We start from the raw sequence: 17,637 nt of genomic DNA, 5'->3' as shown, positions 1-17,637 counted from the left end.
AGGTTTGACAGGAATACCGGCACCTCAAGTTACCATTTAGCTAAATAATGCTAGAACACACACATCTACACATGCACTGACACACCCATGGAGAAATTCATATCACACACACACAAACCCATAGAGACAGGAGCCCCACCACGTGGACTCCCAGTATACTATTAATACCAACCCAGAAGATGCAGGTCATGTCTTGTGTTTGCATTTCACGTGTTTGTTGTTCCATCATCCAAAAAGTGAGGCTTTAAAGACATTTGGTGCTGCATTAAACACTCTAAGCTTTCAGGTGGTCTTCTAAAATCCCCAAAAAATGGTATAGACCAGCATGCACAATAAACATCACACACACATACACACACGTTCTGCAGGTGGTCCAAGGCTGTTTGGTTCCCTTTTCTATTCCTTTCATAACCAGCATCAGGTGTTGGTTGAAGTTTCAGGTTCAAGCCAAGCAAACCACGTACAACCCCCACATGTATTCTGACAGACCTGATATTGGACTGTATCAGACCTCCCAGCTCCCTGCCATCCCCTCTAAAGGCCCCTTTTGGATGCAATGACTCTATCTTGAAGCTTTCCCTTGCATAAAGGTTCAGACAGATGTTTGTGTCTTTTTGATAATCATTGGAGGAAGACGTGCAGAGAGAGGGAACCTGATACACCAGCGTTAAAGCAGCGTGACACTGTAGTGTGTGATTGAACACGTTGTATGAAGAAAAAAGGTTGTTTCATTTCATTTTTCACCAAGTGGAAATTTTGCTGCAAAGTTGAAGGACCAAATTTAAGACCATGGTTTCTCAGAGACGTGAGTCAGGGTTTAAAAACTGCAGGGCCTTGGGTAAGCATGGTAGGGGAGTCGCATTAATGTCAAGGCCTTCGTTGCTGGTAAATGCACTAACTTACTGAATCATATTGTTTATCATTTGGTTTCCTGATTTAACAAGTATATGTTGGTGATTCACGGCTGAGCAGTTTAAAATTACACGGTGGAGAGCAGAACACTGGCTGGAAAATAAGTTTGTGAAAGCCAGACTTCACAGTTTACTGTAAAATAATTGTTCTCTAAATATTGCTTTGACTGAAATTACTATTGCTTGGCTCTCAAGAAGCTTTTACACATTTGACTTGAATTTACCTGCCCTTCATTTCTAGGATTGTTTTACGACTTTTATTGCTGCAGAGATCTCACTTAAAAACCTGCATATCTAGAGTGAAAACAATGATGCTTCTGTGTTTCTCCTTCCAGCTGTTAGGAGATAAAACAGTCCTCTGATTGTAATTTGCAGGAATCGAGCAAATAATCTTGATTTAGTTATTATTAATCTGCGACTCTCTTTCATGGATGATCTGATATCGTCGTGTTGGTGTTGTTCCCAGATCATCATGAAAATGTTGTTCCAGGTTCAACATTGCAAGTGACCAATCACATTATTGTGACGTTATTCTTTTGCGCACCAACCCATTCGTGCATTTATGAAATTCCAATGTTGCAAGGACAATATCAATCCTGCTTAGCGTTTATTAAAGGGTCAGGGTTAGGGTCCGTTGATCGGCGGACAAAGGCGGTTTCTCACAGCTTAAGTACAGTTTTTTGTTTTACACCGGTTTTTCCCGAAGTCGCAAAAGTATGACATCACAACATTCTGATTGGTCACTTGCAATGTTGATCCTGGAACAACCTTTAGTATGATGATCTGGGAACAACACCAACACGAGGATATCAGATCGTGCCTCTTTCATAGTGTGTTTTTTGTTCTGTCCCCCCTCACCCCAGTCAGTCATGGCAGGTGGCTGCCTGCCTGAGACTGGTTTTGCTGAGGGCGTCTTCCTGTTAAAATGGAGTTTTTCCTTCCCACTGTTGCCAAATGCTTGCTCATAGGTGGTTCTCTGTTTTTTGGGGGTTTCTCTATATTATTGTAGGGCTTTTACCTTACAGTATGTAGCGCCTTGAGGTAACTGAGGTGACTATATAAGTACATTTTAATTCAATTGAACTGAATTGATTTTACATTGAAACTCTGGTCCTTTAGTGCAGCTGTAACATGTAAAAACAGCAGTCAGATACAAAAAATAAAACCGCCACTTTTGCATTCAGAAAGATGTTTATTTTACTTAAGCTGTACAAGTGGGCTGTTTAAAATAGTAACTTTAAAAACAAATAATTTCAGTTTTTTTTGTTTTGTTTTTTAATTTTGGGTCAATCCTCAAATCCCACCTTTTGTCTTCCTGTCTCTCTTTTTCCCTCACCAGATGATTCCAGTTCAAGAAATGGAGCAGGACCAGCCCACAGCGATTCTGAACATGCCCCAGAGCTCGCCGGGAAACTGGGTAAGCACTGGTGACTTCTCAGTTCTCATCACTATCGAGATATAAACATTTGAAAATGAGAAACAAGCTTAGAAGTGAAAGCTGAGACAGTATGAGTAACAAGTACAGTAGCCGATTGTACAATAAACACCTTGCACACTGTCAAGAGGGGAAATGACGAGGGTTTCTGCCCACACGCAGACACACAAATACGCGCAGGCACACATCGGGGTGGCTGTCTGTGCAAGTAATTGGCTCTGACAGAGTGGAGAGCAGTCTATTTGTGTGAGGTGTGATTTGGGCGGACGCATTCCTTCCTTTCCCCCCTCCCAAGTGTTCCTGGACCCTCTTGTCGTGTAGCTTAACCCTTCTTTCTTTACTTGTTGTTATCACTTCATCAAACTCTCTCACCTTCACCTCTTTCTTTTTGCTCTGTCGGTTCAGACACACTTCTGCTGCACTTCTCATTTAAGCAACCAAATATATGTTTACAGGACCTTTTATGGCATATTATCTAAACTGAATGATAAATCATCTTAAGTGCATGCACTAACACAACAGTTACCATATATGGTATTACGCTTATAACCTTTTTTTCCAGAGTTAAATGAAAAGTGAAGATAGTGGAAACACCGGCCAGTTATTTTCAGACATAAAAAGAATATTATCAAAATAAATCAGTTATATATTACTGGATACTCTGATACTAGGCTGTCATCTATCATACGTACTGACTTTTTACTGGGAGGAGAAACAATAGGCAAGAGAGTGTGTTAGTTAAATTCAAGAATCCGAGGAGAGTAGTGTTCAAACGAACTTTCAATAAGCTGTCAATCAGAATCCAAACAGTTTTATGAACACCTCATAAATTTATAAAAACCTTATAAAATTGAGATCATAACCATTTTTGTTAAAAAGCAGATAGATTTCTAGTTTTTGAACAGGAATCAGTTGGAGGCAGCCAGTAGATCGAACTAAATTTAATCTTTATATAAGATTAAAATTGTGTTTTTTTTATTCTTTTGAACAAATTTGTCCTTACTTTTTTTTATTTAAGTTGGTATTATTAGTCTTATTAGTCCTGAAGTCCAATTCTTAACCCAAATCTTTACTTCAATCTGAACCCTAACTTATTTTAACCCTCACCAGAACTCCTCGCGTTGGGAATTATCTCGTCTATCTCAGTATAGCATCTAAAATCCGTGCTGGATTTCATACGGCTCTTTCTGTCCCTCGCACGCTCTGTCCCACCGTGGCGCTCCTACTTTTGGTCTCTGGCACACGGTCTGATCAAAGGCAGTCAGTCGGCGGGTCAGCAGTATTTTTACACTGTGAAGTGTGGCGCTGAAGTGGCCCCCGAGACCCAGAACAAGCCTGCCCTTTTGCTCACTCTGGCTCTCACCTTCTCCCCTCTCTCGATCGTGGCTCTTTTTGTTCACCCTTGCTTCTCTCGCCTCTGTTTTTTTTTTTCTTCTGCTTGTTCACGTGCCCTCTCTTTTACCTTTGCTTTTTATTGTTTTAACTCGGTCTCTTTATCGTTGTGTTTTTTAACCATCACTTCAAGTTTTATTTGTCTGTTCTTGGCAATCGATCAGTCTTCTGAAGCTGCTAACCTTAATATGAACTTCACTTTTTTGCCTTTCATCTGTTTTCCTCTTAACTTGTGTTTGATTTGCTTCATCTTCGACAGCATAAATCAGTTTATTTCCATTACACCTCGCCAGTCTCATCTTTGTCCAGTCTAGTTCAACTCAACTTTGTTTTGGCTCTTTCCCAGACTTACCAGTTATTTTCAGTACATGCACCGGTTGAATTTGTGTACCCATCAAAGCTGTACATTAAACTACGAATCATTGTCTCATCCAGGCTACTTTCTTTCCTCGCTCTTTGTTAGATTGACTCTGTCTCGTCACAGCTCAGCTGTGGTCCAGTAGCTTTTCTCAGACTCAGGGTGCACAGAGGTGAGACTTAAAAGCCTTTCCGGTATGTTTGTTTTGTTATCCTGCCCAGCTTCAGGCCTGTCGGCACAGAGCTGTATTTCCACTGAGTAATGCAGCTGTACTGAAATCTCCTAATTTGATCGCACAAACCCGTCACATAACTCTTCTCCCTGTTTGTTTATCCAGAGCTAGAATAATAACTGTGTCTAAAGAAAGAGATGAAACTGCACTAGTTTCAGGGTGATTTACCTTCCCGGTTGATGGCTATCTGCTGTGGCTAAAATACGAGGGCTGTAAAATCAAGCGCTCCTGTGAGTGATTTCCTCTCCTGTCTACTGCTTAGGTTTTTCTTTACCTCTTTGATCTGTTTTCACTGATTGTTATGCTTTTTAAATACAACGTGTATGTATGAATAGACTAGACTGAGGTATTGTCCAGCAATGAAATACTTGTGGTACTAAATGGAGTTAATTCTTGCATTCGGTAGAAGGATGTGGATGTTTGCTTTATGCATGGAATGAATGGCTGTTTGGTGTGATGCTAGGTCACTGTCTGCTTTTTATGACTTGTGCAATAACAACCGAGTATTTAAAGTGATGCTACGCTCTTGTATAGCTGCTTTCTGGTTTTTAGAAAGCAGTTCCCATGGACGCTTGATTTCAAGTCCAATGCATGGCCTTTTTATGAGCAGGAGAGGGGTACCGATGTGGATCAGTGAAAAATGTGTGTTTTCAGTGATGTAAGTCTTCTGTGTCGGGGAGAAGAGGAAGTGATTCAAGTTTTTTTCTTAAACAAAACAATTAGGGTTTATTACAGCAAATTACACTGTGTATACCAGGAGGCACGTTGCCATATGTTGTTACAGCACAACATGGACTTCCTGGCACTGCCCGCAGAAATGACTTCAGCCTGCTTTACGCTCCTCGCTCTGCAAAAACTGTACATCACTCACCAAGTCTCCGTCCTCGCTCAGTTAAATTTCGTTAACAGCAAAGCAGGTGATTTCATGGTGCATCGTTTATGATTATGAACGAGCTCTGGCAGTTGGAGGGACATAAAATGAATCTGTAATCCCAAACAAACATTTGTAATAATAAAAGGTTTTTAACAGCCCCATGGAGTGATTAAGTATCCAGAGATGGCATTTTGCAGTTATTGAATAAAGAATGTGGGGGAAAATAATAAATAATAAACATGTAACACAAACTGTCAGGTAGCATAACTGAAATTGTTATGAATCCACCAGTTCAGGAATGTTTTACTGGTCGAAGCAACGAGATCTGTAAATTGACTCTGTAAAGTATTTACGACTAATAATTTAATTTGCATCAGACCGTTTTTCCCACCTGCAGCTGACTAAGAGAGAGAAATGAAGTGTTTGTTTCTGTATGTTTTTGAGTGGTTTCAAATCAAGCTTTATTTTCTTTCTCTAATTAATGAGTATTTTTTTTCCTTCTCTTTACTCTTGCAGTTCGTCCACGTTTCACTCAGCCAGCAAAGATGAGGAAACGCGTCATCGCGCGCCCAGTAGGCAGCTCTGTGCGCCTGAAGTGCACGGCGAGCGGTAATCCTCGCCCTGACATTGTCTGGTTGAAGGACAACAGGCCGCTGGTAGACGAGGAAAGTGGAGCAAGAGGGGAAGGGAAGAAGAAGAGATGGACTCTGAGTCTGAAGAATCTGACGCCGGAGCACAGCGGGAAGTACACCTGCCACGTCTCCAACAGAGCGGGAGAGATCAACGCCACCTACAAAGTGGAAGTCATACGTAAGTCACCAATGCTTGGTCTCATATAGAGTGTAGATTAGCTCAGGTTATCAGGTGATGCTGAACCACATTTTCAACTTTGGTAGCCATTAGTTGAAGCCTGATGTCAGGGAGTATTTTCCAAATGTGCTATCGTCCTTCTTAAAATAGCAGAGACCTTCCTCAAAGGTCAGAATACTATTACAGTATAAACAGGGCTAGTAAATAACTCATCACAAGTCCTTACTGCCAGTTAGTATGTAATGCTAAACAATGGTAACCCGAGGGCCACACTCAAGCTTTTTCTGGAAATTTCAAAGGCTTCATCAGAAATAGAGATAATGCTATTAGGAGCAACAGACACCCCATCACCCTGAATGAATGTGAACAGCACAACTAAAGGGGGGCTCAGTGTGACCGGAGCCAGCCCTAACTGGGAGTTTTATTTAAAAAGAAACCTTTAAACCTAGTTAAAAGGCTAGAAACAAGGTGTCTCCTTCTGGGAGGTGCTTCTGCAGGTAAAGCGATTAAGGCTCCGCCTCCCATTCAGAAACATGCTCGTGAAATGTTCAGTGTATGCGTTATATATGGGTATACGTGGTCATCTCATGCTGTGACACATCAAAAAGCAAATTTTGGGGGAATGTGGCGTGCAAGTATTTTAGCATTCCTGCTGTTATATTATAGACCAGTAGGAATGTCTCTCACTGAAACAATAATACACATTATGCTGTACACATCATCGTTTTACTGAAAGGCCGGCGTGACAAAATAGCAGGGTTTGAAATGGGTTTTGTTTCCAGTCTTACTCGCGGTACAGTGATTATGCAGGATGTCTAAGATCATGTGATCAAAATCACTATAATTAACTTTTCAGCCATTTAAATGATTTGTTGTCAAAGAGTCTGCTGCCAGGAAGCAACCTCTCATGCTCACATACAGGCTTTATTGAAAGAGAGAATGACATTAAGATGGTAGTCATTAGCAGATTTCGCTTACAATTATGCTGTAATTGATGAATGGTAGCTTGTGCTGACAAACATTTATATTTTACAGGATAAAAAGTGCTCATAATTGAGAAGGTGCAGGATTATCACTAAGAATAGAAGGTTATTTATAAGTCTTCTTTCAGCAGCTTTTATTGATCCCCCACTTAAGGCTGCTACGATTAGTCGACTAGTCACGATTACGTCGACTATCACAAATGTCGACGACTGATTTAATAGTCAACGCGTCGTTTGAAGCTTTGTAAGATCACAAAAGACGCAGGAATAAGTAGTAGGATTTAAGAGTGTAATAACGGACTGAAACAGAAGATGGCAGCACTGCATGTACAAGGATGCCAGCTGCCGTTAAATCCCGAAGAAGAAGAAGAAGCTGTGTCCCAGAATTCATAGCGCAGCCCAGCTCAGTTTCCAGCAATGGCGGCAGCTAATTAGTTTTAATGTTAGTCTTATTATTCTTTCTGGGTCACAAAATAAACGTTTAACATATTTTCAGGTGAGAATGTAGCTGTGTAAATCTCAAATATCTGCTCAGTTTATCAAGACACCACATATTTTCAAAAGCGCTCCGACGTTTTCGGAGACGTCTGTTAGCCACTAGCTCGATAGCTAGCCGGGGGCTAGGCTCACTAGAGCCATGAGAACACCGGACTCCCTGCAAATCGTTTTCAGACCCACCGCTGTCTTTCGCTACTCAGGTTAAATATATATAAATCACATAGATAACTTAAAAATGATATTGTTTGGGTTTTTTTTAGTATTTTATTTGTTCCTGAGTAAATCGGTTTGGCTGAGATTAAAGTTATAGTTTTTACACAGCTGAATAAACGTCAAGCAGACAGCTGATTATCAGAAGTGTGAGATGCTCGAGAATATACTCCGGTGTCCTGTTATATTTTAGATAGCAAGGAGTTTATTAAACTGCACTGAAACAATCTGCAAATTTCATTAAAATTTAATAAACTATCATCTTGTCTTTATTTTTAGTTAGCACATACCTTAAACACTTAAAGCTGTAAGCTAATGATAGTTATATAAGAGCAGATGCTGCTGGTGCAATAAGCTGTACGTTTTACGTCCAATGGATGATGATCTGATTAGTCGACTAATCGCAAAAATAATCAATGACTAGTCGATTATCAAAATAATCGTTTGTGGCAGCCCTACCCCCACTACTGTTGTCTGTAAACATCAGTCCAGCAGGTTAGAAATGTTCAGCGTGCTTTTCAGGCTGCAGTGTGATCTGCTTTTAGTCTAAAAGAGTCTCGTTACTGTTGAGGGTTGAATGTGTGTTATGACAACTTGTGGGTGTTTTGTGCTGTATTAGGTTGTGTTGGAACATCGATCGACTTAGTGTTGACCTGTTTGGTGGAGAGATGGTGTCGGTTTTGTGTGTGTGTCCACTCAACTGCGTGTAACCAAATGTTATAGCTCTGTTGAGAAGCTCAAACGAGCTCTCTACACTCTCACTCCACTTCACACATCTGTTCTATATTAAACCACAGCTGTAGTCTCACACACACACACAAACGCACATAAAATAAAAAGAAAGTAAATCAAGCCGCTGCTTGCTCGTGTCAGATGTGACATTTTCTCTATCGGCTGAGATTCATCCAACTGTCTGTCATTCCCAGCTGTTAGAAAGAGAACTAGAAAAAAAGAGACACAGGGTCAGAAACCCAATAAAGCTTTTAAAAATCATGTATAACCTGTGAGTGGAGATGCAAGACGCTATAGCAGGAGCATAAATTGTGCTCGGAGGTGAATTTTCAGCTGTATAACAACCCCTCTGTATTTAAATATAATTAACCTCAGCTTTCTCAGGGCTTGTTTCTGTTACATTAAAGTCTATACCAGCACCATGAAAATTAAGCTAGCACTGCTGTTTACAAGGGAAGAAAATGTATTCTTTGAACTCTTTATCAGATACAAAGAAAAGGTTTCCATATCATCACCACCACCTAGAAATTAAGCTAAGTTTGAAAGCTGGTTTTCTTTTAATTAATTAATCCTGTAATCCACCAACCAAAAAGCCTTTCTCACTCAGGCTTCTGTTGCTCTCAGATTAACAGATAACGGAAAGGAGATGATTAAGTATCTCTGCAAGGCCTCTTTTTATCAGCTGTGTGAATTGATAAAGAAGAAACAGGAGCTACAGATAAATGATCTGTTTGCATGTCTTTAGCAGACAGGGATGATGCAGGGGAAGCTGAATACAGCAAATAATCCTCTTTACCTAAATTATTACTCTCTCTGGTGTAATTTACTCCAAATAAATTGATTGCAAGTGTATACCTCCTCGTTTAATTCTTAATAAAGCAGACAATTAGAAAATAAAATAATCAAACCATTTCATTTTTCACATTTTTGTAGTTTGAAGAATACAACATTAAAAATAGTTTCTGTTTATGTTTCTGCACGTTTGTCTATTTTGTCTCTTTCTTCAGAACGTACCAACTCTAAACCCATCCTGACAGGTACTCACCCTGTCAACACCACCGTGGATTATGGGGGAACCACGTCTTTTCAGTGTAAAGTCCGCAGTGACGTCAAGCCAGTTATCCAGTGGCTTAAAAGAGTCGAACCTGGTGATGAAAACAAATTTAACTCCACCATAGAGGTACAAAAAAACCCTTTCTGAAGCAAATTAGCAACATTATTCATTAGACTGAATTATTTTTTAACTTTGAGGTGTGTATTTATGTTTTTTCCAAGGTTGGAGACTATCACTTTGTGGTCCTGCCTCCAGGAGACGTTTGGTCACGCCCTGATGGATCATACCTCAACAAGCTTCTGATAACCAGAGCCAAGGAGGAAGATGCCGGCATGTATATCTGCATGGGAGCCAACACTATGGGCTACAGCTTCAGGAGTGCCTACCTCACTGTGCTTCCAGGTCAGAGGAAGAAACGTGCTGCCTGCAGAGAGAGAATTATTAGATCTTATAGTTTACAAAGCCACAAGAACTTCACCTAAAAGTTCTTATGTGAGCAGAAATCTGTGGCTCTTATTGCAGATGTATGATCTTTCTTTCTTCCGATAGAGGCACAGATAACTGTAACTGTGGATACCAAGAACCGATCCATACAAGTGTTAATTATTCATTTATACTCCTTACTGCTAACCATTCTTTATGTGGAGCTGACCATAAAGGGTAGGGGGCTGGAGCCTATCCCAGAAAGGAGCAGGGTACACCCTGGACAGATCGCCAGTCTGTCACAACCACTCACTCTTAAAACCAATTTAGAATCACCAAATAACTTAATCATGCATGTCTTAAGACTGTGGGAGGAAGCAGAAGTACCCGAGAGAACATGCAAATTCAAAACTCAAACACAGAAAGACCCCAGACTGGATTAAAACCCAGGACCTTCCTGCTATGAGGCGACCGTACTAACCGCTGGAGCTCTGTGGCGCCCGAGACCAAGACTAATAAAATTAAAATATAAATAAAACAGACGATTTATGCGATTTACCTCACTCATTGCATTTCAGCCCAGTGCGATTCGTTTCTGCTTTCTCTGCTCTTCGCATCAGTTCTTACCACACACTTGACCACAACTCGTTATCTTATCGTACATGCACTAAAAAGCTTCCCGGCAAATGTTAAGCCCCATCGTTTGAGCTTCACAGTGTTTTCAGCTCACTTGGTTACTGTTTACTGTTGCTGTACCAGAAGTGAAATACTTTCAGTCTGCCCTTTGCTATTGAGCCAATTTATGTTTGAACTGAATTGAATAAATTGGCCTCATAAATCCAAATTATTCAAGCTTTTGATTCAAACTGATATCCAATCCAGATGAACGCATCCCTAGCTACAATCTGCTTAGCTAACCTCCGTTCTTACAAACCTCTGTCTCTAATATCACCTTTAACAACATGCTAGCTTACAGCAAAAAAGTATTGTAAAGTTAATCACCATGACTCATGTAGCATGTCTTATTTCCACTTGTCATTAATGCTCTTATTTGTCTCTCCGCTGCAGATCGGAAGCCTCCCCCCAACTCAGTTCCTTTACCGTTATCTCCAAGTCTCCCCTGGCCCGTGATTATCGGAGTACCAGCATGCATCGCCTTCATCCTAGGCGCTGCCCTTCTCTGGTTCTGCCAGTTAAAACGCACCTGCTCCTCTTCTTCTTCTTCATCGTCTTCTGCTCTCCCTTCTGCTCAGCGTCTGCCCGTGGCCAGTCGTGACCGAACCTGCCCAACGGTCTCTCCTCAGCCAGCCAGCGGGGATAAAGACTGTCTGTCGTACGAGGACTACGTCGCCCACCAGCAGCTCCTCCTGGCTCAGGGAGGCAGCGGATTGGCTCCCAAAATCTACCCAAAGATCTACACAGACATACATACACACACACATTCACATGTGGATGGGAAAGTGCATCAGCATCAGCACATTCATTACCAGTGTTAGCAGTGAGGTTAGTAGGAAGCTTTGGTGTTTCACGTTCGGCTCTTAAATCCAGCCATCGAAATCCACACTAACTGCTGGTGTGCAGAGCAAAGGACAAGGAAAGCACATGCAAAAGACTGGAATTATACAACTCTGCTGCAGCCACATTTTGTGCATGAACAGACTTAAGAAAAGAACAATGAAGAATGTAAAGAAATATGGTTTTTATTTTTAATCAACCTGGCATTCAGTTCATTCTGTGAGGGGAAAAAAACCCTAAATCTGTTTTATTCAAACTTTTTATGATGTCACTTTTTTTGCTCAAAGGTCCTATTTGAAGACACAATTAAGTGAGCAGTTTAAAGGTAACTTAAACCAACATTATATGTCGTTATCATAACCACACAGCCTCCTCAGTCACATTACAAAAACTTTCTCTTTACTACAGGATTTCAAATATAGCTACTTGTGTATATAAATGATTATGTGGTATTTAGCAGGCTATTTCCTGTTAATCTATAAAGAGCAGTGTAGCTCGTGTGTAATGTAATAGCTTAATTTCAGAGCGTATCTCAGGCGTCAGCCCAACTGAGCCACGAAAAACACAAATCAAGGCAAACTCGACTATATCCTCAACCCCAGCATGGATTAGGGCTGCTTTTGTTTTCTTCTTCCAGGCTGACAGCCGCTCCGCTGAATCGCCAGCTGCTATCTGGATGCTTTGCAAGTTGCAGTTTTTATCTTGTTCATTAGACTTTAGATTTGATTCAAGGCGGTGAAGGGTCAGAAAACCGATTGCAGTAATCATTCGATCTCTTCCTGATCTCTTCTGTCACTGAAAATCCCTTTACTGCTTTGCATCGTCACCTTTTTGCCTCATTTCATTTTATTTTTTTCTGATTTTGCAAAGGTCGCCATACTGTACCCGCACAGTGCATCTACACAGGTGCTTTTTGGGGGGTTGATAAAGCCTCCCCCAATCAACGTGAAAAGGAAATAGTCTGAGTTTGAGTTGTAACCTTTCTTCCACTTTTAAGTTTGAATGAGTCAGACCTTTTTCATTCCTATTACAACACGCTTTGTAGGCTTAGCTATGTTCTTATATTACTTATCTTTGAATTATCCTGGGCAGAGGCCTAATTGGGTAGATTAACTGAAAACACCTGGCAAAGGGTTCAACCACCTTCACTAAAGCAGTCTCAGCAATCAGACACGAGTCAAAGGATGACATTTATCTGAATGTCTTTTTATACCTCGGTGCTCCTGGTAGGTGTAGCGATGTTCACCTGCACCCACCAGAAATCAAAACCTTTACCCTGAACACAACATCAAAGAAAAGCAGCTGCAGCAAACATTAACGCACAGCAAGTTTCAGCAGACTCTCTTTTGCTTTTTTCCTCAGGTATCCATCTCTGCGTCTGCTCGTGAATCTGACCACTTCATAAAACTGTGTAAACCGATACGCTAAGATAAGATTTAGGTTTCAGGTGTTTTACATTATGGTGCTCGCTGAGAGGCACGTTCAGCCATGTGTCGGGTTGAAACGGTGGGGGGACTCTGTCCAGAAGAGCATAAACATAAAAAAAGAAGGGTAGAAATTTCATGTGGAATATGAATCAGACTCTATGCTTGCCACGCCAGTTTGCATTTCTCTCTGCAATGCTTCCTTAGGGCTTAACAAAATACAACAGCGAGAACTTTACAAGGAAATGATATATCGCAATCATCTGGTAACTTTAATGCTTGTTCTTCAATTTATTTTTGCACATAAATCTTTAATCTCAAGAATGACAATGTACAAATATATTTTTATAGAGATACTTTACTCCTGTGTATATTTTTATATTACTCACTGGTATGCCTGGCTTTGTTACCAAGAACTAGTTGCCTGCAGTGCTTTGAGTGAACGCATGTAGAACCAACTGCTGGTTAAGCCTCCAGTTTCTTGCTTTTTTCATTTTAAGTCACCTGCAGAAAAGAAGTTCAGTACATTTGATACTGTTATCTACAGAGTAATTGTACTTTTACATTATATACATCAGACTGCCTGCATATCTCAAGCATGCAACACCACACCCTGCATCATTCTTGCAGTAAGGTCACTCTCTTATTTACAGACTTAAAGACTTTTTGTACATTTCAAAAGGGAGTTCATTTAAATGCCTCTTTGACAGAAAACATCATTTGAAAGATCTCACTTCCCCGCTCGTGAGAAATCTTCCATTTTTTCCTTTTACGCTCACCCTGAAATGTGTGAACTTTACTCTTTTTTTCTTCTTGTATTGGAACAGTTACCTTTCATTCTGTCACTGTTACTTGTTATATGCATCAAAGCTAATCAACTGCCAACAGACCGACTGTGTATATGTGCACTCACCACTAGTATGTACATGGAATGACATTAGTGTTGAAATAATAGACAATGTTAGTCGATTTAGTGGTTTGGACCATACAGAAGCTCTTGCAGCACATTGGCCCACGAAACGTTGTAAATGCTAAAGATAGAAAAATAAAGTGTGCTTCTAATTTATTTTATTTTTGACAATTTTTTATTATTATTTTTATTTTCGTATAATTGGGCATTATACTGCATGAATTGATTCTGTGTTCTAGTCATAATGTAAGCTATGTAGCAAATACCACTTTGATGTCCTTGTAAGATACTGTATTTATACATGCTGACAAAATATACAAAATTTTATTGATAATCTTTATATTGACAATGTTGTACAGTCTATTGTCATTTAGTTTTAAAATGATTTCCTCCTATTGTAATCGTGTTATTGGTGCCATTAAAAAAAAGTAAAATCTGGCTGATTTTGCCTTTTTGTTCTTAAAGATTCACTTCTGCACTGAAAGGTATTCGCTGGCTGTGCTGCTGCATCCATTTTCTGCCACATACATGCAGGCGGGGATTCCAATTTAGTCCAGCACAATACCCCCCAGCACCATGGGACTGTCTTTAAGTGAATGTCCTTCTCTAAATAGTCGAAGCTCTTTGGCTGTGCGAGCTGCAGCCAGCGTTTCATCTGTCAGCGTGTCTGTCTGGAGGGATGACAGACGGACAAGTATTGCGTGCAGATGGAGGGTGTGAAGGCGCAGTGTCTCTCTGCTCTCTGACTCACCCGAAGAGAAAGATGATGACAGAAAACACTGCTGAAAGGATGGGGCATTGCTAAAGAGTGGAAATGGCTACAGGGCAGGATGTGAGAACAAAGTCAGTTCAGCTCCATCGCTTAGTTTATGAGTTGTGAAAGAGCTCGCTGCTTACACTTTTTAGTATCTGCAAGCAACATTTTTAAAATTCTGTTGAGCACTAGTCACAGACGCCCATTAACAGCGCCCAGCCTTTAAGCCAGCTTTCTTGTTCCTCACAAGCAAAAGATTGAAACAATGAGAGGTGAAGCTTTTGCACTTGCAGCCAAATCTCAAATCGCAAAAATATGTGAAATATATGATTTGGTGGATTCAGAGAAGTCTCAAACCTTAACTTTAGTGGTGAGAATGATGACCTGCAGATTCAGGGTTTCATCTTCTGTGGGTCCATCACCAAACCCAAATCATTTCCATATTACATGCAGCCATATAAGCCATTTTTAATGTTATTAATCTTCTGCTGTTTATTATAATGACACTAGCTTGAAACTAGCTCATGCTTTAAATATAAAAAGTACTACAGTTTGTACTCCAAAAACAGGAGATTTTACAACGTTGATTTAAGTTCAGGTCATGAATTTATCTACAAATTACTTATCAAACAAAAAACATTTAAATATATTTTCTTGGAGAGAGTTACAAATGAATGGACATTAAAATAAAAGAGAAAGAAAATATTTTGAACTCCTCGTCTTGACCCAGAACTGATTAGATGATGTGTACACACTATTTCCTAACTTCTTGGATTCATTAAAGAGTGAGCGGGGTGTTCGGTGTGATAGGATGGAAACAGGGGAGAAGGGTTAAGAAAAAAAAACAGTGCAGGGAATGAAAATACCTCACAGGAATTTGCTGTTGTTAATATTTGCAATAATCAGCAGTTACCCATGTCTATATGACCTTAACCAGGGGATTCCAAATCCTGGATCCCTGACAGATCCATGACAGCTGTGAAAAATGTATGTACATAATGTGAGATAAGAGAATTATCAACATTTAAAGAGTATGTTTCTTATCTGGGAGATTAACATTTTCCTGGTTTTGTCTGTGTGGGCTTCTCTTTTTTTTTAGTTTTTGTAGTTTGATTGACTTGAAGAGCTGGGGAGAAGAACCTGGGAGGACAGACAAGGGAGAAAAGATTAAGCGAAATGAGGAGGAGAAGGATGACACAGAGCGGAGTTGCTGATAGATGTGCTGAGCTCACTGGTGTTCTCTGATGAGAGGAGATGAGATCAGTGAAGAGTGTGGAAGTGTGAGAGGAAAGAAATGTGCAACAGGAAGGAAGATGAAAATGTCACAGAGGCCAGATACAACCTGTCCCATTTATCACACGTATCCCATCTGCCCTCGCTCTGATTTGTCACTTCGTGAGCATTTCACTGCTCATTCACAAAAAAATTTTAAGACTTAAGACTATCTTTAAAAAATATTCAGTGCACGTTTTTCGATGGTTGGCCTACTTTACCCTATTTATGTGTGTGTATGTGTAGAGTAGCCCTGCAGGTTTTTGAACAATGGCGCAGTTGTATTTGTGCCTCTGTTCACCACAGCGGTGGATTCTAAGTCAGTAATGAAGATGCGATTGAAGTGCAGGCTTTCAGCAGACCTTTCAACTCAAGGGTTAAAAAGTATTGCATTGACTGTTTTCAGTAAGTGAAAAAGTGCTCTATCCAGTCGTTAAGTGATGACGTGACGAATCCTACTTCCGGGCCTAAAGTAGTCTGCGTTTAATATGGCTTTTGTGTTGTTAACATGTTTAATGTTTTGTATTTTCTTCTATCTAATCTCAAAAAGCTCCTAAAACAGTCAATGATCACTGTTGACCTCCCTCGGCTTTTATTACCGCTAATCATTTATTTAAGCTCAGTTTTTAAAACCTTAGGATGTAACTACAGCCCAGCCCATGCAGCAGTATATGAATGACTAACCTCGTATTGTGGATGGATTATCTCAGTTGTTCTCCTGGCTGAAGTTTGGTCCTTTTACAGCATCCTGCCATGCGATTACATCTATTCCTGACCACCGAGAACACTCACGTTAACTTTTATCGAGTGGAAAAAAAGTTAGCTTGTTTATATTATGCTAACATAGCTGTGTCGCTAGCGGTCACGTAGCACATCATTATATACCAGCTAGCCAAACTTCAGTAACCCTACAAACGTCACTGCTGTTTAGTTTTCTGTCTTCATTTATGTTGGAAGTAATAACAGAGCTGTACATTTTAATTTGTTTCCAAAACCCCGCAGTCAGGACATGCTATATTGTATTTAGATATAAGCTAGCGAGCTAACTTCCTGCTAACTTCTAACTCCGTTAAATGTCATAAATTCCGTTTTCATGGATGCCTGGATGTTAAACTCAATTGTTACACCTGGTAGAGCAGAACGCTGATCGTTTTATTACAGATGAAAGACTTTAGACAGTTTTTCAACTCTCAGTAATGCCATAGTGATCGTTTGATATATGGACCTGCAGCGGAGTTTAGGCCCAGACACGGCTAGTGACGTCAGACTTAACGACCGGATTGAGTCGGGATCACTTGACTGCCTTGGAAATGGACAAAGATCACATTTTTTTGCCTTGAGAATTTTTACTTTTCTTTTTATGAACTGCACATTCCCTCTCAGATGTGCTTAGGCAAAGTCTAATCTGGGCTTCTTGTTCTTGAGTGTAACCAGTGGATCTTGCGGTAACCCTCTGTTTTTACATTCATGAAACCGTCTCTACATTTTTAGATGTCGTGAAGGTGTTTTTCTTAACCTTGGAAATCATTTTACATCACCCACTTTAATTCTTTTGGTGTTATTAAGCTACACTACATTAGTCTTTTTTAAGAATTTACCAGATTGTATATTTGGCCATTCCAGAAGTTTTTCTCTCCCAATGATATGATCGTTTTGATTTTTCAGCCTAATGGTGGCCTGACCTCATATTGAGATTTCCAGTGAACAGCTACAAATATGCAATTTCAACACTTGGAAATAACAAAATAACAGGCCTCACCTTGCGATGAACGTCAGTCATCTGTTCAATTACTTTTGAAAACAGAGGATTATATGTAAAATTGACTGCAATTGCCACACTTAAAGCACTT

General features: G+C 40.1%; 1 protein-coding gene across 2 annotated transcripts in view; it reads left to right on the top strand.

Annotated features, from left to right (window-relative positions):
- Nucleotides 1–14,362, top strand: part of fgfrl1a (fibroblast growth factor receptor like 1a) — a 78,240-nt gene extending 63,878 nt beyond the window's left edge. The window contains exons 4-8 of one of the 2 annotated variants that reach the window (XM_085176556.1): nt 2,251–2,328; nt 5,719–6,012; nt 9,473–9,615; nt 9,711–9,891; nt 10,981–14,362. In XM_085176556.1, coding sequence (XP_085032682.1) covers nt 2,251–2,328; nt 5,719–6,012; nt 9,473–9,615; nt 9,711–9,891; nt 10,981–11,408 — 1,124 coding nt within the window. In that variant the 3' untranslated portion in view covers nt 11,409–14,362. Of the gene's footprint in view, nt 1–2,250; nt 2,329–5,718; nt 6,013–9,442; nt 9,616–9,710; nt 9,892–10,980 lie in introns of both variants that reach the window. The other variant, XM_085176548.1, reaches the window with a different exon arrangement.
- The last annotated feature ends 3,275 nt before the right edge of the window (nt 14,363–17,637 follow it).

Source organism: Neolamprologus multifasciatus, chromosome 2, assembly GCF_963576455.1.
Source record: "Neolamprologus multifasciatus chromosome 2, fNeoMul1.2, whole genome shotgun sequence".
NCBI lineage: Eukaryota > Metazoa > Chordata > Actinopteri > Cichliformes > Cichlidae > Neolamprologus > Neolamprologus multifasciatus.
This window is presented reverse-complemented; position numbering and strand designations above follow the sequence as displayed.